General features: G+C 43.7%; 1 protein-coding gene across 1 annotated transcript in view; it reads left to right on the forward strand.

Annotated features, from left to right (window-relative positions):
- Nucleotides 1-27,753, forward strand: part of SLC39A12 (solute carrier family 39 member 12) — a 402,419-nt gene that overhangs the window by 84,273 nt on the left and 290,393 nt on the right. The window contains exon 4 of the mRNA XM_078664420.1: nucleotides 22,632-22,839. Coding sequence (XP_078520546.1) covers nucleotides 22,632-22,839 — 208 coding nt within the window. The remainder of the gene's footprint in view (nucleotides 1-22,631; nucleotides 22,840-27,753) is intronic.

A 27,753-nucleotide genomic window follows, 5' to 3' on the forward strand; every position in this document is an offset into this window, starting at 1 on the left:
CCCCCCGCCCTGGGCAGCGCACCCAAACCCACAGACCATGCACGCAACCTGGGCTTCATCCTGGACTCCTCACTCTCCATGACCAGACAAGTCAACGCTGTCTCCTCGTCGTGCTTCAACATCCTGCGCATGCTACGTAAGATCTTCCGGTGGATCCCCACCGAGACCAGGAAGACAGTCACCCAGGCCCTCGTCACCAGCCGACTGGACTACGGCAACTCCCTCTACGCCGGAACCACCGCCAAACTCCAGAGGAGAATCCAGCGGATCCAGAACGCCTCAGCAAGACTCATCCTCGACATCTCCCGACAGAGCCACATTTCCGGACACCTGAGAGACGTGCACTGGCTCCCGGTCAACAAAAGAATCACCTTCCGTCTCCTCACCCACGCTCACAAAGCTCTCCACAACCAATGCCCAAGATACCTCAACAGCCGCCTCAACTTCTACACTCCCACACGCCAGCTCCGATCGACCAACCACGCCCTCGCCGCCGTCCCCCGCATCCGAAGAGCCACCACAGGAGGAAGGTCCTTCTCCTACCTGGCCGCCAAGACCTGGAACTCCCTCCCGACCCACCTCCGTCTGACCCAAGACCACCTCGCCTTCAGGAAGCAGCTCAAGACCTGGCTCTTCGAGCAGTAGCGGACCCCCCTCCCCAAGCGCCTTGAGACCCTCCGGGTGAGTAGTGCGCTATACAAATGCTTGATTGATTGACTATCATGATCATGAGGCCTGCATTATTCAGAGCCTTCAACACTGCGATGTCATCCAGGTATGCAGCACTAAAATCATTTAGTCCAGCCAACACCTGATTGACCAACCTCTGAGAGGTGGCAGGGTCATTCTTCGACCCAAAGGGTAGTGCCCCACTGGAGTTGAGAAAACCGACCTCTCCTTGGCCCCATCAGTTAAGGCAATCTGCCAGTACCCAGATGTCAAATCAAATGTGCTGAGAAACTTGACAGCTCCCAACCGATCTATGAGCTCATCAGCTCTAGGGATGGGGTGTGCATCAGTCCTGGTGATGGCGTTAAGCTCACTGTAGTCCATTCAGAATTGAAGTTCAGGAGTAGAGAGGGTCACCTCTCAAAAGACTTCCATGAAGAGACCCATGGTTTCTCATCTCCTGGGGGATGGGAATCCTAGTTTGGGGCCCTTTATAGAACTCCTTTCCTTTACACTTGTTCCCCCACTCTTCAGCTGAGGACCCTGCCCACCTTTGGTGGAGTCTCCCCATACACCTTCTTGTAGACCCTGGCAGTCGCCCAGCAGTCCGCCTCCATAGCAAGCTTCCTGGGGTCAGTCAGCTTACTATCAGTCAAGTGCTGACGTAGCTCTGCAAAACATAGACTAAACACGTTATCCCACACAATCAAATTGTACAGCCCATTAAAATCTGTTACATTACTGTTCTTCACCCAACCATCCAGTGAACTTCAGAAAAAATCTACCCATTGCAACCATGTCTGGGAATCAGTTTTCCTACTGGACCTAAACTGATCCCGGGATAGGGGCATTCACTCAGGGACCAATAGTAATGGCCCGCTAATGCAGGAACTGTCCTCCTAGACTTGAGCGCAGCATTCAATATGGTTAACCACCAAATCTTGGTTCACCAAGTTAGAGTTCTGGGGGTAACTGGTACAGCCCTGTTGTGGCTACAGTCTTTTTTGGAGGAAAGATCTTTCCAGGTGTTTGAGAGTGACGCTATTTCAAAAGCTATGCACCTTCATTGTGGAGTTCCTCAGGGATCGTTCATGAGCACCACTCTTTTTAATGCTTACATGGCCCCGTTAATGGAGATCGTGCTTCCTTTTGCATTCCACATAGTTACCTATGCTGATGACATGCAGCTGGTTGTGGCTCTGAATCATCCCGACCAGGTATCCATGAGTTTCTGCCCGTGCCTTGAGGAAGTCGCCAACTGGATTAACTTGTCTCACCTGAAACTCAATGGCGACAATACTGAGCTCATGGTTCTTGTAGATCACATGAATTTTAAAGCAAATACCATGTGGTCAGCCTTCATGGGTCCTCCCCCTGCCCCCAAAACAGAAATGAAGAGTCTGGGAGTTTCGTTGGACCAGGACCTCATTTTTAAAATACAGGCCAGGAAGGTGGCTATGGCATCCTTAGGATTCTCCGCAAAGTGCTCTCTCTTCTTTCCTCACGGGCGAGAAAACTGATGATTCAGGCACTCGTCTTGTCAAGGATTGCCAACGGAAATGCCCTATTTTTAGGTGCACCTAGCTCAGTAATTGTAAAACTTCAGATAGTGCAGAAATGCGCAGCAAGAATGCTCATGGGGATCTCGTCTCACAATTCGGGTAGGCCCACTTTGCGGTCCTTACATTGGCTCCCTGTTCAGGAGAGAATCCGCTTCAAAACCCTGTGCATTGCACACAGGTAGCTGGGAGGAAACGCTCCTCCCATCAATCACTCTTTGATCGGGCCAATAGGCAACTGCGCTCCGATGATCCCAGGATAAAAAATGCCAGAATTGGCGAAAGCTATTCTCTTATAATGTCGCCAGATTATAGAATTCGCTCCCTCTGCCCATGCGGAAGGAACCCAACCATTTGGCCTTCTGCAAACAGCTAAAGACGTAGCTTTTCCTCTAGCTGTTCTCTCCACCTCTATGAACTGCTCAGTGCTGTGATGCCTTCGGTTAGCTACACATTTTAGAAGTGCTATTTCATGCATTCATCCAAGTGTCCAACTCCCTTTTACATCAGAAATGATAGGCATACTACTTGTATCACACAAGTCCTTGAAGTAAATAGACAGGTGCTGGAAGCACTGATAAAAATTACTTCATGGAATGTAGCAGGAATAGCTAAATTATTATCTGATGTTGAGTGGGGCAAATTCATTGAAACTTTTTATATATGTCTATTCCAGGAAACATGGTGTTGAAATCCTTTCCACAGAAGTGGGTATACAACTTTTTGTGTGGATCGGTTAAGACTGTGAAGGGGAGTCCCTCAGGGAAATTGTGTATCTGGGTCAAAACTGCACTTCAATGTAGAATTAATACAATATCCAGGGACTCCCCAGACAGCCTAGCACTTAGTTTGGTGTTTCCCTCTGGTCTAGCTCTAAAAATTTACAAAGTATACAATTGAGTGGTGGCCAGAAAGGATGAGACAACTACTGTTAACCAATCAGAGCAAATGTTCTTGGAAAATGCGGGGAAGACCTTTACTATGGTGAGAGGAGATCTTAACTCGACCTTTGAACCAATGGCTGCTACTCCACATGATTTAATATATTAAATGGATTACCACTGGGGTATAATGCAGAGAGACCTCCCAATAGTGAGATGGGCACCCAAAGCTGGACAGCTGATGTCATTAACATTACATTTTGATCTCAGATCCACAAATGGTAGATGTTCATAGGACCGACAGGGCAAAAACACATTCAACAGGACAGGCCATTGTAGCAGGATTGATTACTTTCTGGTCGATGTTAAACTCTGGCCTGCTCTTTTGGATAGGCAAGTGATAGACCACGTACATAACGACCATAATGCCCTTAGTATGACACTATGGGGCCGATTACGGTACGGCCCGTAAAAAGCTCCGACCGCATCATAATGGACCTGTCGGAGGCGGTCAGAAATCAAACCTGACACTGATTCCAGTTGGTTTCTGATAAGCTCAGCAAGCCCTTCCACCAGTCGGAAGGCAGCAAGTAATCTCAAGGGCGCTCTTGAGATTACAATCGCGGTTTCCGAAATGGTTTCCATGCTGGCCTGTCCTACATGGAAACCATGTCGAAAAGCATGTTTGGGAGCCCCCAGCTGGGCTCCCTTAGGTGCACAGCCTCGGTTGCAGGCCGAAGGGGCACCTATGGTGGCTCCCTCTTGATCCCTATACCTTTTGGCAGGCACCATGAGCTGCCTGCCACGGGGTGCAGGGATGAACTGCACTTCCCTTTTCTCAATGGGAGCTTGTGTTATGGACGGTTTACGGCCGCACCATGTGCTCCCGTTGAGAAAAGTGAAATTCAACTGAACAGTGTTTGGACACATCATAATATGCTGGTCGGGACTGCCGACTAGATGTCAGTCGGTCCCATGACTGAGTCGTGTCGGGCAGAAGGAATTCCACCCGACATTGAAATCGGGGCCTATGTGTTAAATCAGTTCCACTCAATTAGGCAAGGGAAACAGAGCGATAGTAAAAATCCTGCCCAGTAATAAGTTAAGATTTATCAGGTGAGTCGGGGTAGTAAGGACCCTGTAGCTCTTGACATTGTAAAGGTAAGTGTCACTGCAGACTATGAGCATCTGTCCAAACTTCCTCTTGAGTCTAGAAACGAGGAGTTGGCAAGTAGTCATGACAAGCTGCTTGACAAAATAAGGAAAGTGTTGGATAATGGCAGAAGGAAAGGGAAGCTTATTCTAAAGCCCGATGTCTGGCTGGTATAATGGTGATTGTAGAGAGGCCAAAGGTGAGCTCCTTGCATCTATTGAATCCATATGTCAAAGAGAGATAGTTATATTAAGGGCCCACAATCAGAAGGTGCTTACAAACGCAAAGAGGGACGGGGAGAACTCATTATGGATGAACCTATATGAATCAATACATGGTCAATACAAATAGCAAGGCATTCTGGAGATCAGCTGCTGAGGCCAATGCTGGACTTCTTTGAGCAAAGAGGTCCTGCACTCAGATAAACAAGTAATTAGTAAAAGGATGTTAATGTCCATCGTCCAACTCAACAAAAATAAAAGTATATCTTCCCAAATGAAGAGTGTTAGTCGATGTTTTTGCTGTAGAAAGCGATTCCTTTATTCTTTTAATCCCTAGAAAATCTTTTAAAATCACAGCACACAATTCCCAAGACAGCCGACGCGTTTCGTCCTCCTGGGACTTCTTCAGGGCTTGATAAGTAAAACACATGTACCATATGTTCTTTGTAGTTAATCCTTGTATAAGTGAGCAATATTATTAGTAATTCAAGTGCATGGGATATGTATTGCCCTGCGGTTAGTTATGGTGTCCGGTTCAGATCTTTAAACCGGACACCACCACTAACCGATTCTGCGATTTAAGCCCGTTAGCAAACGCCAAAAGCGTGGATACATCTAGCCATTAATGTTTTGGTACTGACTATGGTCAACAACAGTTATAAAAGCAACAAAAAAACCTAGGGGTCTAGCAACGAGGATAAACAAATTATCTCAAGCTGTCATCAATGGTCTTTAATACATTGATGACTAACAGCTAGTTTCAACGAGTAGGACAATATTGCCAAACACAATGTCTGCGGTGCTTTGTGAGTAGAACCCAGGAGGTGTTCGTAGGATTCCCATCAAAATCTTGTGATGATCAATGTTATCATTTGGTCATCCACCCAAGGTAATAAAGTCTCTTGATCATTGAGACCATATTCTTACCTTGTGCCCCAGTCGGGTCACTGCTCACAAACACTTTTTGACCTTGTGATAACAAACTGATGGGTTAAAGTGCAGTGCAAAAAAATTATAAAGGTGGTGAATTTTAAAAAAGGATAGAGGACAAGGAAAGTAATTTTATTAGGGATCTGGCCTCTTCCTAGTTAAAAACAAGAACAGTGCAAGAAAGCAGTGTTAAACAAATAACTGCATCGGAGCCAACATGTTTCAGCCTAAATGGGGAAGACCCAAGTCTTTCTTCAGGGCCTCTGTTCTGAACGTTGCTACTGCAAAGTGATTATGTCACACAAAAACTAAGGTGACAAAAGAACTAATAAAGTGAAGAATCAAAAAGGATACGATAATTCAGTTGCATATCCTCCGTGTCATTAGATGATTAAATGCATCTGGAACAACAAAACATAAAGCAAACATTGTATTCAAAATAAAACATGTCCCACTCCTTCTCCTCCTAGTGAGATGGATAGAAAAATAATAACACTCACCCAGCCCGACCGGGGATTTTGCCTCACCTCACCTGGACACATACTCAGGAATAATGAGGCCACGCTCTAGAAAAGTAAGGATAAGGGTGCATAATGCAAATGGGTGAAAAAAACCTGATTCCACTCTCCTCTGCACTAATATAAGCACTCCTATCGTTATCCTTAACTTAGTGTTCGATTACTATTCAAGTACCCTCAAATTACTACGGGAACACACCTCCCACGAGGTCTCTCAACAGTGGCCTATAACTTCATAAGCCTGGTCCTGAAAGTCTAGCTGATACAAAAACAGGCTCTATCTGATTGCCAAATTCACAGAGTGTAAGACATCTGATTGAAGTCTCAAACACACATCTATAATAGCAACACCCTCTTCCGACATCTGAGCATACCTGTCCGTCGTTGCCTCTGGCAGGTCCCGAGTTGAGGGGGAGGCAACGAACGGAACAGTTGCAGCGAGTCAAATAGAGTGTAATGCCTACGAAGCGCCCAATCACTGACGCGCTCTCCAATTAAAAAACAAGACGAAAAAACGTCTTTTCACTCACCTGTTGTTTAATGATCCTTGTAATGCCATGGCAAATGATAGCCCATTACAATGATCTGATATGTAATGTAATAACCCGAAGACAGCTTACCCCTTTAAGCACCGGCTCACTGCTTACTCAGAACCGGAAGACCGGGTCAAGCGCATAATCCCGCGAGACTCGTCAAACTACAGGATGACGTCATCCTGCTCAAAGGAGTAGTTCTTAAGCAAGGCGCATGCGCTCACTGTTCGTACAAGCCTCCAATACAACCCAAAGTTCACGTGCCTCGTTAGCATTCTCAAAAGTGGCACACAACATTATTATTGAACGGAGTGACTCAGTAATCGTTACTAACTATGCAGATGCTAGTCATGCCCAGCCAAAAAAAACAATATGGTCCAACAGTATGCCTCAGAGCTGCCAACTGGCTATCTCAATCAATGGGTTATAATATATTTGTCCAGATACATCGCGCCCAACCATTGAGTTGCGACATTAACCTGTACCATAGTGGTTGATTTTATATGCAGCGATATTGCATCTTCAGAGGGTGGTCCAGGGTATTTCGTCATTCAAACCGTGGCAGTCCGAGCGCAACTTGTATATCCACCTCTGTTCTTTCATGAAGAGAAATTTGGAGACATCTGAAATGTGAGAGGGGATCAACGGTTTTTCAAAGACAGTCCAACTAAACTCAGTTACCTTATGACCATACTCCAAAAATGTTTGGTTAGTTTAGACACGCTCTTCTTGCATCTAAATGGGCTCTTATGCTCCAACATGCGTGTACGAACCTTACGTGTAGTCATCCCGATATATCTCTCATTACAGGGACAGACCAGCTGGTAGATGACATGTGAGCTGTTACAATTGGAAAAACGTTTTAGTACCCAAGGGCGATTAGTCCCTTTGTCAATTTGGGTTGTTCTACAGGTCTGGGCACAAACAGAACACCCTCCACAAGGGTGGTGTCCTTGTATTGCTGGAAGATCCCAGAGAGTACCACTGGTCTCTGTTAATACCTCCTTGGGACGGGTGTGTACCAGACAGTCCCGAAGATTCTTTGAACGTTTAAAAGCGAACAGTGGTTGTTCGATCTTGTCGTTAGTACAGTTCAGTACACGCCAATGGCGTCTTACAATTTTCTGAATCTGGTTAGATTTGGCATTAAAAGTGCTGACAAAAGTCAAGCGTGTGAGAGGTGGCTTCACTTCCGAGGGCTCTATAAGCACCTTGCGGTTGTTATTACTGGCTCATTTTAGGGAGCGTTTGATCAGTTGCCTCGGATAGTGCCGTGCTTGGAGTGACCCGTAAGGTTTGCCGCATGTCTCAAAAAAGTTTCAGTAGTGGAGCAGTTCCTTCGAACCGGAAGGAACTGCCAATACGTTAGATTGTCGCAAAGCGACTTGGGATGTTGGCTGTCGTATAACAGGAGTGAATTCCTAGACATAGGCTTCCGGAATAATTCACTCTGAAGTCCCTTGGGGGTGGCATCTATGGAGAGATCTAAGAAAGCAATTCTCTCTTTGTTCATCTCCATTGTGAAACGTAAAAATCTGTTCCGGGTATTCAGCCACTCGTGGAAGCGAGTAATCGAATCCACCTCACCCCTCCACACCACGAGGATGTCGTCAATATAGCGTTTCCACCAGATTATTGACGAAAAGAAAGGGTTACTGGCTGTTAGTACTTGCTCTTGTTCAAAGACATGAACATAGAGGTTCGCCAGACTTGGCGCAAAAATGCTGCCCATACTCGTACCCGAGATTTGAAGGTACAGCATATCCTCGAACCTGAAATAATTCTCTTTCATGGCGATTTTAGCTAGAGACATTATGAAAGGAACAGGAGTGATAGTAATCAGGTCAGTTGCCCCCAGGATGGAACAGATGGTATCTAAGGTCTCATCCTGGGGGATAGATGTATACAAGGACTCAACATCCAGTGACACCAGATGGTCTGTCTCCTGGTTGAACTCAATCTCGGGAATTACCCATAGGACATCTTTTGTGTACTTGAGGTAGGTAGGCATAGTCTGCACTATGGGTCTTTGAAAGTGGTCAACAAACTCAGAGAGGGTCTCCAGAACCGAGCCCTGCCCAGATATTATTGGCCTACCGGGAGGTCGTCTTTGAGCTTTGTGTACCTTCGGCAAGGTATAAAAATAAGGTACAACCGGATGCTGGGCCTGCAAAAATTGCGCTTCCAAGGGTCTAATCTAGCCTTCCAACAAAGCTTCCTCCACTACTGATTGGATTTCACTCATCAGTCTCCTGGTGGGGTCTACTGAAAGAGGTAGATAAGCTGACCTGTCACCTAGTTGGCGTATACACTCGTTCCTGTAGATGTCCATATCCTGTATCACAATGGACCCCCCTTATCAGCAGGTTTAATCATGATTGCGGGGTCCTGTGATAAGGTTTGGAGTGCCTGACTTTCCTGTCTGGACAAGTTGCAATAACCCTTTTTCTTGAGTCCCAAACTTTATCAATTTCGTCTTTAACTGCCCTCTCAAAAGTAGCTACCTGAGGCGGTACAGTGTGAACAGGAGGTAGGAAATTAGATTTAATCCTAAGGCCTGTATTCTTGTCCAACTGGTCATCGCTGGAAGTCTCTTTGTCTTTGAAGAAATAGTGCAACCGTAGTTTGCTAAAGAACTGAGCAAGTTCAATTTGCATCTGAAATGGATCCCCATTGTCAGAGGTCACAAAGCCTAAACCTTTGTTTAGCACTATTTCTTCCATGGGTGATAGTTCCTTGTTACTGAGATTGACGACCAGACTAGGTTCAGATTGTATTAAGGTGGTTGGGCGTTCCTCGCAGTGTGGCTGCGGGTACCTGTGTGGGGTCCGGTAGGGTCTTCCCAATGGACCTGTGCTTGTGGGCCTCTTCTCTTGCCCCGTGATCTGCGGGGACCAAACCCTAAAAAAGGCTGGTTGTTATAACCCTGATAGTCTGGAAATTGTCCAATGGGTGGTTGAAACGGATATTGAAAAAGACCATTGATGACAGCTTGAGATAATTTGTTTATCCTCTTTGCTAGACCCCTAGTTTTTTTTGTTGCTTATATACTGTTCAGGGGGTGTTAAACTAGGCTAGGTCTTTAAATATCCCTCAGACCCTTTCCCCATCGGTATGTTGTGTTTTTCAACAACAGTAATAAACAAAACCAATGGCAGCGAGTCAACTAATCACAGACACACCTGCTCTTAAATCACTGTATGTATTTTGAACTAAAAGTAAACCGTGCCCACCTCTGTAGGTCCACTGCCACAAGACCTAAACAAAATTGGAATAACCAGCAAAGAGAGGCACACATTGAACAGCATATTACATGCAAACAAATGACGAAGATATTTTTTTGGGATACTTGAATAAGTTGAAATCTTCTTTATTCTTGTTCCTTGAAACACACAGACAACACGTTTCACCCACAAAGGGCTTCCTCAGGGCTGTTAAAATACCAATAAAAAAATCTTCTACAAATTCCATCACATAATCAAACAATATGCAACCCAAACCCCCAGTGAACTGAAGTGGACACCACACTGCTTTATGATCAAATTATGCTAATCGAGCCCTCAATCTCAAGAGAGATCTTGGCATGTCCTGCTGCACAACTTCCATATGCCAGTTTATCATAACTTGCAATGAGAGCACCCACACTCCCAAAAAATATGTATTAAGAAAAAAGCCAGGACAGAGAGAAAAAAAGAATCCAAAAAAAGAAAAAGCCATGCACCAGATTGCGCTTACTGTCAACAGCTGATGCTGTTGACCAATGAATGAATATAAGGTAGAGTCAGAAATTCGTGATCACACCAGCTCAGGGCAGAGAAAGCTAAAAATCCACACAAGAGAACAAACAAGATGCATATCAATGACATCTTGTTACACACCACACCTGTGCGCAAACTACTCTATTCTTGAGATTAATGTGATAATAAAAAAAGTGTGCTCAATTACCTAAAAGTAGGATACTTCGTTGAAAAATCCAGCGATCAATTCATTCGTCTTCCAGTGTTCAGTATTCAAAAAGAGGGTCTAAAGCAGAAACCATTCTCTTATCAACACATATACTGATGTCGGGCCATCAACATCGCACTTAAATTAAAACATTGGCAAATGGTCCAAAATTTCCATGTATACACCAATGAACTAAAACCAACCTTACCAATTAAAGGTATAAAGTTTTTAGTACCTTGACATTCAGTCTCGATTGGAGTATAATCCAATGCTCGGCGAAGCGTTTTGTCGAACCATCAATTTCTCATATTCTCCCAGTGTGGACAAATCGAACGTCAATTCATTCTGAAAGAACAGAAGGCCAAACCCTCAATAAGTCAGCTATTTCAATGCCTAATTGTAGTCTCTAACCACAACAAGGACAACTTCACAAATTCCAACATGTAATGGTCACAGTATTATAAAGTCTATATTAAACATCCTCCAGCCATGCGGCATAGATACGCGGCAAACCATGCAATGCCGACTTTAGCGTTATGTCTCTCATGGTTTGTCCCCTATATAAATAGGTTGCACCCAACAGCCCTGGATTGTAACAGGGTGGGTGTCCGTGACCTTCTGTTTCTGAAAAGTGTATGATTTAAAGGCCCTGCACTGTAAAGCTCTTCTTCAGCAGCTAGGCCTTGCCATATATTGGGGATGTCCAGAGACCGTTGGCCAAACTGAAAAGTCTAGCATTAAAGATGCCTATTGGGGAAGTTTTGCAGTGGACAATAACCAAAACTGTAAAGTTACATTGTCTGCAGCTTTTATTGATTTTAAATCCGCCCTGTTATATGAGAGTACCATTGATGAGATTGTCCCTTCATTAGCTAGGAACTGTATTTACAGTTCAGGTATTGGTGCCTACCTCTAAAATGAAGTGACACAAGGAAATGGATATGGTGGGCAAACCTTGCGCCTGCTGCCAAGGAGGTCTTGAGTCATTCAAGCATGTTGTGTTTTGTTGTCCCCTTTATAAATAGTCCAGAGCCAAATGGATTGTCCCTCTTTGCAGCAAATTGGGAACTAGGATGCACCAGGAGGCATTCAGAATACTGCACAGAGATACAAATCGGATTGTAGTATACTGTATGGCCAAATTTCTTATGGCAATGTGGATTAGACGTGCAAAATGCTTACTTGGTAGTCTTTAAAAGTCACCTCTCTTTGGTTGTCCCTTTTTCTTGTGCTGCTATTTGGATGTCATGGTGCTAACAAATATGTTTAGTATTTATAGAAGAAATTCTATTTGTAGGCTTTGCTGTTTTAAAAAGTATTTTAGGATGAATTTCTATGGTCTTTTAGATGTTGTTTTCTTTTCTATGATGTAACTGAATCTGACCAACAAATGAAGTTTAAAGCTTTAACCACAACAAGGACAACTCCACACATTCCAACATGTAATGGTCACAGCATTAAAAAGTCTATATTGAACATACTCCAGACATGCAGCATAGATACGCGGCAAACCATGCAATGCCGACTTTAGCGTTATCTCTCTCATGGTTTGTCGCCTATATAAATAGGTTGCACCCAACAGCCCTGGATTGTAACAGGGTGGGTGTCCGTGACCTTCTGTTTCTGAAAAGTGTAAGTAAGATTTAACAGCCCTGCACTGTAAAGGCTCTTCTTCAGCAGCTAGGCCTTGCCACATATTGGGGATTTCCAGAGACCGTTGGCCTAATTGAAAAGTCTAGCATTAAAGATGTATATTGGGGAAGTTTTGCAGTGGACAATAATCAAAACTGTAAAGTTACATTGTCTACAGCTTTTATTGACTTTAAATCCGCCCTGTTATATGAGAGTACCATTGATGAGATTGTCCCTCCATTATCTAGGAACTGTATTTACAGTTCAGGTATTGGTGCCTACCTCTAAAATGAAGTGACACAAGGAAATGGATATGGTGGGCAAACCTTGCGCCTGCTGCCAAGGAGGGCTTGAGTCATTCAAGCATGTTGTGTTTTGTTGTCCCCTTTATAAATAGTCCAGAGCCAAATGAACTGTCCCTCTTTGCAGCAAATTGGGAACTAGGATGCATCAGGAGGCATTCAGAATACTGCACAATTGTAGTATACTGTATGGCCAAATTTCTTATGGCAATGTGGATTAGACGTGCAAAATGCTTACTTGGTAGTCTTTAAAAGTCACCTCTCTTTGGTTGTCCCTTTTTCTTGTGCTGCTATTTGGATGTCATGGTGCTAACAAATATGTTTAGTATTTATAGAAGAAATTCTATTTGTAGGCTTTGCTGTATTAAAAAAAAATGTATGATGAATTTCTATAGTCTTTTAGATGATGTTTTCTTTTCTATGATGTAACTGAATCTGACCAACAAAAGAAGTTTAAAGCTTTAGCTGTTTTATATATTTTATTTTGTCAAAAGCACTACGGTATGTTACTTGATGCCTGTAAGTGTACTGTTTTGTGTAGTACTTTTTGATCTACAGTGATTGAAATAAAGTTTTCGGAATGACTGATCCCTGTTCTTTTCAGGGGTGAGACTATACCTAATGAGAAGAGCCTCCTTCATGTCCGTTTAAGTGAGGTTGTACCCCTTACCCAAAGCAAACAATGTATCCCTCCCCTATTCTGAGAAATGAGGCCACATTCCTGCTCCCCAATTCCTTTCAGGGACCCCATTCATGTGGATAGATGTCTCATAGCCCTGAAACCACCTTTGTATGACATCACCCTTCTTGTTCTCCTTCCCTGCATTTCTTAGGAATGTGTTATACCCTATCTGAGGACAATGAGGAATTACTGGCACCATCTGTGCTGGATTTACCCTGTAACTCCAGCTACCTCGAGACCACGCTCATGGTTTAAAACCATCTTCTGTGATTTCATCTTGAGCCTCTCAAGCTCTATTTGATGCCTCCTAGCTTCCCTTCTGTCCTCTAGCTCCTTTGCAGACAAACCACTGCTGCCTAGACTGGAGGGCCCTTCCCATCCCAGAAACACATCCACCCTAAAAATAGGCTCCTCTGTCTGCACACTCAGCTTTCCAGATTGCCAACTGGCATGTCTGGCTGCTACCCTGGCCCTCAGCGCAGGAGCGGCTCTAGGCTCATGGCGGCCCTGGGCAGGGAGCATAGGTAGGGGGCCCCCTGAGAAACGCAGGCACGGAGGCCAGTGAAGAGGGGAGGGTGTCATGGTGTTTGGAAGAGGAACAGATCCGGAGGCCGCCAAATCCCTGCCAGGAGCCGCCACGCAAATATGTATCCATCCTCAGAGGATTATTATATTAAGGATATTTATTGGCGTGGTGGCACCTGGGGTTTGGTGGCCCTGTGCAGGTGCACAGCTTGCACATGCCTAAGGCCGCCCCTGCTCAGCGCCTTTTGTAGCTCCTCTTTCCTGGTGAGGCCTCTGATTTGGACCTTTAGGTTTTTACAAATGGCCTTCAACTCCTTTGTGTTGTAGGTTTCCAAACTTTCCTCCTCAAAAGCCACTTCTAGGGATGCTGAATTGTAACAAAGGTGCCCCCTGATTACTTTGAGGCCCAAGAGGAGGGGGAAGAAAGAGAACCAGAACTGACAACCTCTTTACAGACCTATATACTTTAAGCTTCGGTCATAGCTCTATGTATTTATGCATATACAGCACAGAAACAAGAGAAGATAGACTCAATTCTAGCTTTTTGAGCTATCTTTTATTTGTACAAAAAACATGATTAATTTGTACTTTTTTTAGATAAATATATAAAAACACTTTTTGTGAAAACATATGTCCATTGGAATAATTTTGACTTTTCATAAACAAACAATTAAGTCACAAGTTTTCTAACAAAAGAAAAAGCTAAATCGACCCCCACTAAGAATTATGTGAAAATCAAAAACCAGTCATTCCTGCAATCTCTCTCTCATTCATTCTGCTCATGCATTCTAGGACGTACTGAATTGGAAGTGTAAACGCAATACCACATCTGAGAGAAACAACACATTCTACTATGTATTATTTAAACATGGGAGATCATTTTTCCATTTCTCAGATGTGTGTAGGAGGCCTACGCGCGTTTCGGTGAAAGCTGATTCTTAGTGGGGGTTGATTTAGCTTTTTCAAACAAGACCAAAAATGATAAAAATCCACCATACAGTTCTTAGAACCATCAAAATTAGGCTTAAAATACAGTTCCTTAAGGTCGATAGCTCTGTCCGGGGCTATCACAGCGTCGTAAAACACAAATACAAACAGTTCACGCTGACCGCGGCATTGCAGGCCAGCTATGGTGTCGGTAAGACCCACAAAACAGACCTTTAGAAATGCAGGGCATCGGAGACCTTGCGTTGAGCTCCAAAGCGTCGGCAGGCCGGTGTTTGGTGCAGGAGTCATCGGGACCTTGAAGTCACACGCATTGCAGATCGATCTTTGTGTGGTTGATGTTGGGGGCGTCTGTGGGCATCGGGGCTGTGGTTCGAAGTGCAGCAGTGCAGCGTGCGGTGCCTTCAGGTCAGGGTGCAGTCAGCATCTCAGTCCGTCCGGTGCTGTCAGTGAGACCAGGGCTGCAGTGCGAAGCGGAGTAGTGCTTTTCGCAGTGCTTTTGGCAGTGCTTTTGGCAGTGCTTTTCGCAGTGCTGGCAGGTCACGGTGCAAGCAGCGGCGTCGTCGGGGCTGAAGCGCTATCGTCAGCTGATTAACCGGAGTCGATGGCAATGGTGTCAGTAGTCCGAGGCTGTGGTGTGGGATGGGGCGGTGCGTCGTGTAACCTACTAGCGATGCCTTCAAACCATGGTGCAAGCAGTGAGGTGATGTCGGGATGGAGCGTCGTCGTTGGGGATGCCAGGGTGGCGGTGTGAAATGAGGTGGTGTGAAGTGCCGTGCCCACAGGTCGCAGTGCAAGCAGTGTTTTGGTGGCAGCATCAAATGGTGTCATCGGTGAGACCAGGGTTGTGGTGCAAAGTGCAGCAGTGCTCTCTGGACACAGAGCCAGCAGTGGCATCGGTGACGGCGTTGGGCTGCTTTTTATTCTGTTGCAGCAGAAAACACACAGTTCCCAGTACGAGAAGCAGATGAACTTTAATTCTCTGCTGTTCCTGAGACATCTTAAACGGGGGCAAGCTCTATCTCAAGCCCTTGGAGAAACTCAAACAAAAGACTTTGCAGAAAGTTCAGTCCTGTCCTTTCTCTGCCCAAGACAGGAGCAGCCCCTGCAGGCCAACCCAGTAAAGCGCACAGCAAAGTGGCAGTTCTTCCTCACAGCTTCTCCAGCTCTTCTTCTTGTCAGTTTCCTTGATCCAAAAGAGTTCTAAAGCTCTTATGTCTGAGTCCGAATGGTTATACTACATTTCCTTTGTCCTCTTGTGGCAAACATTCTCTTAGTTCAGTCCAAACCAGTTCTGCCCTCTCTGGTCTGGCTTCTTGGTAGGAGGTGGATAAGGCATTGTGCACAGGAGACAGGGCCTATTGAAGTGCAAGGAAAACTCTTCCCCCTACTTTAAATGCAGCCTAGCTCTATTCAGCTTAGCTCCGAGTTACCCAGGAAAGGTAAGACACACCTCAGCCCCCCCCCCCATGGCTGTCTGTAGTGAATGCACATCCCCAGCCCCTGTCACTCGAAGACCAGACAATCAATACACAACCCAGCAGAGGCACACAGGATGGCTAAGCAAGAAAATAAGTATTATTTTCAAGCACACAATTTCTACACCATCTTTACTAAAAGATGTGTTATTAAATTCTGAATTTAGAGAGCCCAAAGTCTATTTCTCAATCTTGTCGCAATGGAAATTTATATTTATTTTGCAAAGGGTTTTAGGGTAGCAGGAGAGTGGCGCTCGTGCAGGTAAGGGCATACTCCATCGGCGAGAGACGAGCAACGATGTGGAGCAACGACGTGGACCCTGCACCACAAGGCTTCACTCCAAACGGACGTACCCGCCCGTTCCTACCTTTCCATGACCGAACCGCCACACTCGGCTGTCCCGATAACCCGCTAACCGAGTCGGAAGTATCACAGGTTCTTAAATATTTACAACACGCGCATCAAGCCCTGAAGAGTCACAGGCATTGACCTGTTGACGAAACACGTGTTGGCTGGCGTTGTTTTTCTCATGAACATCCCCACATAAACACCCCCTAAGAAAACCACCGGTGTCGACTCCATCACTTTTTCAAAATTCTATTAACTTTTGAGTTTATACATGTGCCCAGGATTTGTTCATGGAAATTTATATTTGTAAGATTTTACAAAGCAACTCCCATGTTGGCCTATCAATCAGTTAGCTTTGCAATAGTGAAAAACGAATTACACAGTATTTCACTATCAGGATGTCACAAACACCAGGACATGTCCGATCTTTCACATACACTACACCCTGCCCCGAGAGGTACTTTTGGCCTCCCTGAGTAGTGCCTTATATGTAGGAAAAGGGAAGGTTAGGTTAGGGCCTGGCAAGTGGGAGCACTTGCCAGGTTGACATGGCTGTAACAACTGTGAGCAGACACTGCACTGGCAGGTTTGCAACACCTTTGAAAAGGTTGCTAGTGTGGGTGGTACAATCAGTGCTGCTAGTATAGTGCACACACAGTGCACTATACTAGGGACTTAGTAGTAAATCAAGTAAGCCAAACATGGAAACACCAATCCATAAACACAATTTACATTAGGGGCGCTTGCACTTTAACACTGAACAGCAGTGAGAAAGTGCACAGAGGCACTAAACCAGCAAAACAAAGTCCAACGTACCATCAAGAACAGGGGGCCAGAATGCAAAAAGACAGGCGAACACTCCAAAATAGGCCAGGTCTAAAAGTCACACATAAGCCATGACTTGTTCAATTGTCCACATGCACGCAAGCATTTCACATTCAACCACGTAGTGCAAATGTTGGTGTGGGCAGCAAAAGCGATGGTGCGTTCAAACTCACCACTTCCTTGGGACAACACATCACCAATACCAAAACCAGTCACACCAACCCTGACTCATTTGACATATTTAGACAGCTCCCTTTTGATCTCACCAAAGGCAGGCTCTTGATCATGACACCACTTAAATTTGACATTCTTCTTCAATTGGCAATTAAGTTGTTCTGCCTTAGATGCAAGATTCGCCTTAAATAAATAAACCTCACACATTCCTAAGGAAGCCTGGAGTTATTCCTAGTTTTCAGGATTGAGTACCTGTTCAGTGGCCTGGCTGTGGTGCAATACCCGTTCCTAAAACTACACAACATAAATATTCTACTTTACACACACCAAATTCAAATTTGTCTTTTCTCAGACTCAGGCCAATGCATTTAAGAGCTTGCAGAACAGCATCAAGTCTCTCCATGTGTTCTTCACAGTATTTTCCATAAACCAAAACATCATCTTGAAAAACCAGCGCTCCATAGAATCCCATGAAAATATCACTCATAATAGGTTGAAAAATTGAGGTATACAAGGCAAGTCCAAATAGCATCCTGCAATACTAAAATACCCTATTGTTGGTAACAAAAGATGCTTAGAATTACTTACCAGGACTATCTGATGATATGGAAAGAACATGACAAGTTTGGAGAAATAGTTTGTTCCAGCCAGAGTAACAATCATTACATTTATTTTAGGTAATGTCTGCCCATCTACTCAAATGGCCTTATTGAAGGTTCTGAGATCAATGTATATCCGCAAATCACTATTTTTCCATACAATGAATATAGGAGACAACCAGAGCGATGATGAGCAGGTGTAATCACCATTCCAGGACAAAGTTGATCAAATATCTTATTCAACTCATTCCTAACACTCATCAATGAACACCTCAATTTACATTTGACTGAAACACTTCCTACTTTCAACTTGATTAAATGTTTAGGGCAATCAATTTTCTCTAGGTTTTCCAGCAAATTTTCAGAGTGCTTTCCCAATACTGTATCTGGATTAACCAGTTTCTCACTGATGTGTATCTTCTCCACCCCTGACCTTTGCTGAGAACAACCTGGTTAAGCACAGTGTATTTGTATTCCTAAAGCCTGATCTCTGGAGGAAGTAATGGTTCACATAGGCCTTTTCCCTCAATATTTTTTATAAAATTATGCTGATCTTTGTTCTGGAATCTGTCAACAAGGGAAATTGTATAATATGCCACAAAAGTGTACTCTTGTTATATCAGCATGCAATGTTGTATGGCTCGTAGACCGTTCTTCCTTGCCGGAACACCTTTTTATTCCTGTATGTTGTTTTGTTCAATGTGGTAGTAGGACGAAGGTTGTGTCCCACTTGAATCTGTGTAGAAACTTACTGCTAATTTACGTATCAAATATTACATTTTGTCCGGCTGCACAAAGAATATATAGATTATGTAGTCTATATTTACTTTGCTACATATCTGGAACTGTCTAGGGACCACTGTCTTTAGAAATAAAACAAAAACAAAACAAATCAGACAGAGGAACAGCAACTTGGTGAAAATGTACTATGCTCTGCCTGAGAGCAGACTGGATTTGAAATGAAACAATCATTTACAATGCAATGGTCTCGGCATTATTAAAGGTAGAGCTATTGGCATTGCTCATGACATTTTTTTTTTTTAAATCATAAATAAATAGCATTGTCATTTACATTGCCAATAACTTAATCGTTAAATAAATGGCATTGTCATTACAATGTCAATAGCTTAATCGCTCGCATATGCATGACCTATTGCATTTACACCCACACAGAGCCACACACATAGAGAGCCACCCACACAATCATTCATAAAGAGCCACCCACACACACAGAGCCACCTACACAGAGCCACCCTCACACAGACAGAGCCACCCACACATAGAGCCACCTACAAAAAAAGCTATGCACACAGAGCCACACACACACAGAGCCACACACACACAGAGCCACACACACACACAGACCCACACAGACCCACACACACACAGAGACACACACAGAGACACACACAGAGACCCACACACACACAGAGACCCACACATGTTTAAGCAAAAAATCTTAATTTCAGTTAGTACACTGCCTCCGACCACCAACAGCGGTCTAGTGCGTGGGCGCGCGCCTGTTAAACAGGAGCTGGTAGCTTAGCAGCATCCTGCATGCAGCCCACGGCTAAGGACGTGTCTCCGTAAGTTATACCCTAAAACACTGACCGGCCCAACATAGCAAGCATCTAAGCCAGGTACAAGCCCCCTCTCTCGCTCTCTGCTCTGCCTGGCATTACAGAACGAAGATAGGATGTGGCTTAACGGCCAGATTTGCCGGCTTCGGACCTTGGGCGTAGGCTGAAAATCCTGTGATTCAGGGCAACTCACTTTCTCCCCCTTGCTTGCTACAAATGAATGCCATGAAAAAAGTTTTGCTGAAAAATGTCGCGGCAGCAGGAAGTTCATGCAAAATAACACACTTTCAGTTCTTTTAAAGTGTAAGACACAGCGGAAGCAAAATTACATAAGTGCCCGTGCTCATAGGTAAATACTTTGATCACATTAAAGTATTTCTGATAACTGTGCAGCAACTTCTTCCGGCGGCGGTCGGGGGAAATGGAAACCCAAAGCGCCGGCAAAAAAAAAAAAGTAAACGCCCACCTCCGAATGACGGAGAGAAAAGGGGCGGGACTTAGAAAAAGAGACAGAAACACCCACGGATCGCATCAAACCTGGGAAAAGAGTAATTGACACACATCTCTTCCAATGGCTAGCCTCCATTTACGGAGCTAGCCAATGGAAGACAGAGGCGGGTTAAAGCCCCACTGTAGAAGTCATCAGATCTTCGGCTCCGCCCACTGCTTCGCAGTGCGACGGTAGCCTCAACCTAAAAACAACAGGGCCACCCTGTATTCCTCAGTACCAGGGTATCCTACACTTTCTAGATCTAACGTTTCTCTACAGTAGTTCTTACGAGAATTATTTCAGCAACTAAATGATCAATTGTAAGAGAGTTAGATTACAAACTCATAAGACATGCTGTCTAAAGTGATGATAATGTCAGACAAGCATAAAATAGCATCAACCACATTTGATAAAGAGCTCATTAGAATAGGTGCATAGTGAAGATGCAGTGCTCCTGAGTTGTGAACAAGTAGACTAAAAATAGGCAAAAACAACTCATATACAAGTAAAGACATAAAATGGCTACCTATGTTTGTGGGATCACATAATGGGGAAGATTCAAATGTAAATTTTCACCCTGTTAGTCTTGGATCCAAAAAGCTGTCCAAAAGTTACCTACTGGTAATTTCAGTGGGGTCTACATCAGGATGGTGACAAAGATGCACTTCGATTTGAAAGGATGGGCATTATAAAGTAATTAGCCAACACACTGAGGTAAATCATGTCAAAGAACACTAACCTTAAACATGTGTGAAGTGATTTAAGCATCCTTATAGGATACAGTGTAAAAAGTGATGTACCACCTTTCTAAACTTCTAATAAGAAACCTAAAGAAAAATACTAAGAATACTCAAAACGCCCATGTATAAGAGCTGGAGTTGAAGCTTATCTTGGGCATATATACCAAATAGAGCAGCTAGGTATGTCCTTCCTATGATGCTATAATGTAATTAGAAAAAACAATTAAAGCTCTGCGGGAACACAGGGCAAGAAAGTGAGCTCCAAAACAAAGTGACAGTGTGCTGCACAATATAAGTCAAAATAACCTCACATAGCTTACTTTGTCAAAGGTTTAAAGTGATTATAAATACACCAGGAAAAATTCCCTGATTAGCTAAAGGAAAAACAAAGGTTCATTTATAATGGAATGCCAGAACACCAACAATGGGCAGCTTTGTAAATCGAAGAAAGAGAGCCACCCGTCCCTTTTAGCACTAATTTTTATACGATTGCTTCTAAAGAAGATCAAATGGATGCACCAAGCACTCGGGTCAGTATTGCTTGCAGCCCCCTGCTGCATCATTTCTTTTAAATATGCACCAACGTTTGCTAGCACATAAGATGCGATGTCAATATAAGGAGCCGTACATTAATAAAATAGGAACGCTTCTAAAAACGCTGGTAACAACTGTGGAACCAGTCCAGAGTATAGAATGCCCCACTGGTACATGAAAAGTCTAATTGGATAAGTCAAAATGTGCGTGAATGCTGTGAGAGTAAGTTGCTGAGTGGTAGAGGCACTAAGAGCCAGATGTAGGAAGCCAAATATCGACGACAAACGCCGAAATTCGCGGAATTTCAGTCTTTGCAAGCGCAATTTGGCTTTGAGCAATGTAGGTAAGATTAAATTTACTTGCAAAATAAGGAATCGCAAAAATTGTGATTCCTTATTTTGCGATTGAATTAACGAATCGCAAATTGCGATTTCTTTTAAATGCAATGTAAGTAGCACAAAAGAAAGTGAACTTTAGCGTTAAGGAATCACTAATTACCACCAACTTCAAGTTGGTGGTAATTAGCAATTTCCATTAAAAAAGCACTTTTTTGCTTTTTTAAAAGTGCCATGTGGCACACATTCATGCCCTTAGGGCATGTATGTGCGCCACATGTTCACACATGCACATTTCAGGGGTGCAACAGGGTGTATTTTTGGAACCCTTTCACCCTTGAAATTGCCCCCGGAATTTGCGAGTGCCTCTTGGTTACTCGCAAATTGCGGGCGCAAATCCTATTCATTCCAATGGGCCTCTTGGCCCATAGGAATGAATGGGAAGGCATTGCTTGATTGTGAATCTCAATTTGCGATTCGCAATTAAGGAAAATTGAGGAATCGCAAATATTTTTGTGATTCCTACCTACATTCAATTTAGCGAGTCCTTAATAGCGATTCGGTAAAAATCGCTATTAAGGACTCGCTAAATTGAATTTACCTACATCTGGCCCTAAGTAGGATGAAGCTAATGCAGTCCAAAGTAAAGAATGTCACCATAATAGGCAGTAATGAAAGAATCACAACCCACCCCCTTGATAAGGGGTGTCCTCCTGCCAAGTCCAGCGGCAACACCAAAGTGTGCGCGTACCCTGTAGGATGCCAGGAAGGTGTCCGACAGAATACTCACAAACTTTTAGCTTTATACTACAAACGACTACATCTTCTTTCACATGTCTCTGTGCTCCGAACATTAGCAATATATCTGAAAATGTCAAGATAAAACATAGTTGCAAATTTTTAAGCAGTCGCCAATGAAAAGCAGTCATGCACTGGTTGGCCTGGTTAATGTAGCAATTCTCGAGCCGCCTCTAAAGTACAATCCACACGTGAGTAGACATTTTAATAGCATTCATTCCTTCTTTGTTCTAGTGTGTCGATATTCGCGTCCTGGAGCAAGAATGTGGCGTACAGGACATTATTGGAGCCGATGAGAACAACCTGCCTCGGTTGGCGGCGGCCATTTTGACATGGTCTCTCAAAGGTGTCAGCGTCTGCAGATCACAATTGCCTACTCTGGATTTCTTTACAGAATACATTTTTCATATTTTAAACCGGACGAACGACCTTCATGCAACAGGTAGGACGAGAGAGTACGTTTTTGTAATTTCTGTGCCAATTCTCTTATCCAAAACGCCTACCTGGCAAACAGTATGCATTATCTAGACCTTAAGGAAATTGCAAAACAAAGAGATCAATGTGTAGCAGCAGGTCAGCTGTAGGGCTAAAATATGTTGGATTGACCAGGAATGAAAGGATAATCTTGGCCACGTGATCAGCAAGATTAAGCGATAACCATGCTGCAAGGTACCAACCCGAAGTTAAACAAAGGGACAAAAGCACAGACTGTGAATTAGTAGTAAAAAAAAAAATGGCCTCAGTTCCTCAGCGCGGCTCTTACAATGTGTAATCATTCTCTTGCATACATAAGTAAAATAAAGATAAGTTAAGCGCGCAACCACGTTTATCCTCACCTATATGTTCATGTTAGCATGGTTGTGTATCTCTGCATAACCATATTCCAATGCTTAAACTTGTTTCACTCTACTTGTTCAATTATTGTTTATTAAAAGACGTTCCCAATCCCAAGTTTATGTATTATGGGACCGATTCACACAACAATGCAGATATATAATGAAATCAGCAAAAGCCTTAGGGCCTAAATCACAAACAATAGTGCACCTGCAGATATTTCATGTCTGTGGGAGTAATGTTGTTCATTTTAGGAAATCACAAAAGTTATGCCTGTACAGTTCTGACAGATCCATCTTTTCAGACATAATCCTCGAAAACATTTCTGATGTATTTTGATTGACGTAGTGGAGGCACTCCAGTAGTGTATACTTGTACACATTGCTATGTTATATATGGTGCAGTGCCATGGACCCTGAGCAACAGCACGTTTTGTCCACAACAACAAAAAGTTTTTGCCAGTGAAAAAGTCCATACTTTTCACTTCCTATACATTTTGGGACGTTCGCAACTCTTCCCTGTCTGCAGACATGTTACAGTTTCTCTTTTCACCTTGGAAACAAATGTACTCCTTTCACTTTGGCGATGTTCATGCCTTTTACCACGATGGAAGCACATTTACTCCTGCCCCTTGACAGGAACACATATATGAGCCACGGTAAACAACGTTTACAACGAAACTTTTACCACGCACTACCATTACAACGCAGGCATTACAAAGCAAACCATTACAACGCATTGCGCTGGGGGGCGCTCTAGGATAGGGAATAAGTTTAATTTTCTATCCAACACCTTCCCTAGTGTCCACGGGGACTGGAGTTGGAATAGAAAATTATACTTACCACTATCCAGCACCTCTAAGCGCTATGCGTTGTAAAGGTTTGCGATGTAAAAACCGCGTTGTAAAGATATGCTTGGTAAAAGTATGCGTTGTAACGTCATACATCCATGAGCCACTAGCATAGCAAGAATGCCATGGGCCCTGGTGCAAGCAAGGGAAATTGCCCCTGTGACTGCTGTTGGGCAGCAAAAAACAGCAATTACCAGGACTCTGGGCTCTAGTGCCACTGCACCTGCTGCACCAATGATAGCTACACCACTGCTCTGACCATTTCCATAGTAGGAAGGGGTCATATAGGAGTTTAGGAATACCCACAAAGTCATATGTTTTTCTGTATCTTGACACTTAACCTTTGCATGCAGTTTTCTCCCATATACTGTAATAATACTGATGGGCAAAAGGTTTAGACAAGGTTCTTCCTTTTGGAAAAAGCATGTTTTGCAGACCTAAATTAAACTTCCACTTAAAGATTGCTTTTTGAAAATCTTTTTTATTTTCTGGGCAAATGTCTAACCCACAGTCATCAGATTTCCTACTTCTGGGAAACGTACCAGTTTAAGGTTAAAGCTAATTTTCAATTGACTCTTGTTAACTATTATTATTTTATTTCCTATTTCTATACTGTAATTTTTTTTTTCTGGTGAACAAAACCATATCCGTAGAACTGTCTAAATATGTTGTGTTTGTGTTTTTTCATATCCAGTTACAAGCAAAATACATAGCTAAACCAATTGGAGTTAGAGGGTCCCTCGACTGAATAATCACTCAAACATAGCCCTTCGCAGAAAAAAAACAGCCATAATAGTTATTTTCATAAGGTCAGAACTACATTCAGTGGGTCACGAAGATCATAGGGCTACCAGACCCAACCATTATGGTTGAAGGCTTTTAACCCCAATGTCCCGGGGACAGATCTACAAAGGCTCCTTAGTAACTGGGCAGAGTACCTCTTCTGCACTTGCCTTTTAGTGGTAGCTCTGGATGAGCAGTCAAGTGCTCCCTCAGGGGAGGGGGTGTAGATACAGGCAAGTGAACACAACTCATAACTCATAGTGCACACCGTACGAACAATAAATCAATGTTCAGTCAAATACTTACTTTTATAAGTTAAAGAAGTATTTTATTTCTAACTCTACACATGTAAAGGAATAACGACATTAAGGAGAAATAACACAATCCCCTTGAAGTTAGTCATTGTCAGGCAAATCCCTGCCCCCCCTCCCTGCCTATTCACTGTTGGCCACATCCAGGGAGTAAGTTCTAGAATTCCCCTTTGACTCCTTTAGTAATTAGTGAATTGTGTCTATGGTGCCACAGCACCATTATCAATGAGTTTCTTGGAGCGGCAAAGGCCTAGATTCAGTCTTTCCCACTCCTGCAGTATGAAAGCAATCAGCCTTACAGCGAGTACCCTCTCCGTGGGCTCTCTCAAGTCCTGATCCTGTTTGGTGAAGTTGGGCTGTTCATGGTAGGCGTGGCATTACCCAGCAGGCACAGACTCTCTCCTTCATGCAGCGCTGTCAGTTAATTTCAATGGTCGGAGCGGTTCTTTCTCTCTAACCATGAGATAAACCACTCTTCCCTTCATGGGGGAAAGAAAATCGATCCTTTGGCTCACAACAGCAGCCCAAGCGAGGGAGTGATGTATCTGGCAGCATCCTTGCGACCCTTCGGGGATCAGGGGCAGGTCTCAGTGTTCGGGCTTGACTCACCAATCACAGCCACAATCATTTGGTCCGGGCAACAACCCAAACACTCTTGGCCACAGTAGTACCAGCAGCCTCTTCTGCCATAAGGGGTTGCAGCGGTACTTGCAGTCTTGTGCAGACTCTTTCAGTGCAATCACCCTCACCACGGTGGCCCCTCCTGGCATACAGGGTCATAGATAAAGGCGATCACAAGTCTCAATGTACCTGGCCTAATAAGTTAAACGGTGGCCCCCACTGGCATTCAGGGTCACTGCAACGAGGTAGTGCAGGTCTAGCACTTTCTGCACGGAGCTCCTTTCACAGCTCAGATCACTTCGGCCCTCTCCTGGCATACTAGGGTTACTGGACCGTTCCTGGACGATGACCCTATTGGTGTGCCTCCTCACAACTTGCTCAGGAACTCCTCTTGGTAGGGAATCTCGCTCCCACCAAATCTCCCCTCTTCCTCACCGGGCACACTGGTCATCATGATCATAGTAACTTTATTTTAATCACCAAGGATCATAAAAGTACAGATAAAGACATAATAAAACCAGCAAGTCATTACACATAAGTGCCATACAAATGAAAAATCTCAGAAATACAGACATCGTATACTTAGGTCCAAGTAATTGCATACAAAGCATCTTGCAGATCACCCTCCCACCCCCATTCATCTGTACAAGAGGGCCTGCTGGTTTTGCAAAGGCCACGCATAAGTCATGTGAAACCAGCATGTCATTGGACATTGAAACCTAATGGGCCACCCATCAGAAAAGAATAATGTATTATGGGATTGAGATTTAGTTCATTAGAAGCATCCAGCTAGTCCCTAGGTCGACTATACACATCCCTGAGCAAATAATAAAATAAATTGCAAGTTCTTCTCATAGGCCACGAATAGACCCAGATTGTTAGTTCTTTTGGACTGATAGGGATGGACCACTAAGCAATAAAGTGCACGTTTTTCATTTAGACTATTCCCCAGCCATTCAAGATGGTGCCAATGAAGTTTGGTTATAACACAGTTATACAAATGATTAAAATACAAGCACAAATCATGGGTAAGTACAAAAAGTTAAAGTGCATGGTAAATTGTCTACAATGCAAAGTAAAAAGATTAATCTAGGCCCGCCCCCATAAATGTCATGACGGTTCCTGTTCACTTGCTCGGATACACTTTGAACGCCAGATCAAGGCAACCATGAGTTATCTCACCAAAGGCAAATATCAACAACCTAGAGCTGTCAGTCCTTAAAATCCTACATTTCTCCAGATGCCTTCTATTGCCTAGGTTTCTGCACAGGGGCAGTATCCATTTTCTCCTCTGGGCAAAAGCATAGAAAATGGGGTATGGTCTCCGAAGGCCCCCTACAAGCCTGAGACCAATTTCCTATAGATTGTAATTTAGCCCATTTAATACAGAAGGCTCTAGTGGGGAGAGATTGGTACCTGAATTGTAAATACAATTTCCGAACCAGAGGTGGGTGATTTATTTGATTGTCTTTTCATACACAGGTAGCAATTCAAAACTGGTAAACTCCGTAGTTAAAGTACTTCTACTTCACAAATGATTTTTACCAACAAGCTGATTTAATGTCCATTGTAGAGATGGAAATAGATTGCTCCGGATATACCTAAAACTTCTCCAACCCCACATTCCTTCATGCAGTTCTAACATGCGTTAGCCATGTTATTTTATTGGTACCAGGCCAGGAGATCCCTGAAGGGTACGTGTGACGCTCCTAAAGCAGCCGAAGTTCAAAGTCTACGCCAATATATCAAAGGGCCATTCTCAGCTTTCAGAGGGATTTTTCTGAGTGCCATATCAAGTTCCAAGGGGGTCAGGGGTGAACTCTTTAGAAGAGCGAAGATAGACATAATAAATCAATTTTCTGCTGTAGTTAGAATGTCACAATTGGCGTGTCCCCAACTCTCGGAGTCATACAAGGTGGCTCCCAGTGCGTTCAAACGTATACATCTCTATAGCTGG

This window comes from Lissotriton helveticus, chromosome 10 (genome assembly GCF_964261635.1).
Source record: "Lissotriton helveticus chromosome 10, aLisHel1.1, whole genome shotgun sequence".
Lineage (NCBI taxonomy): Eukaryota > Metazoa > Chordata > Amphibia > Caudata > Salamandridae > Lissotriton > Lissotriton helveticus.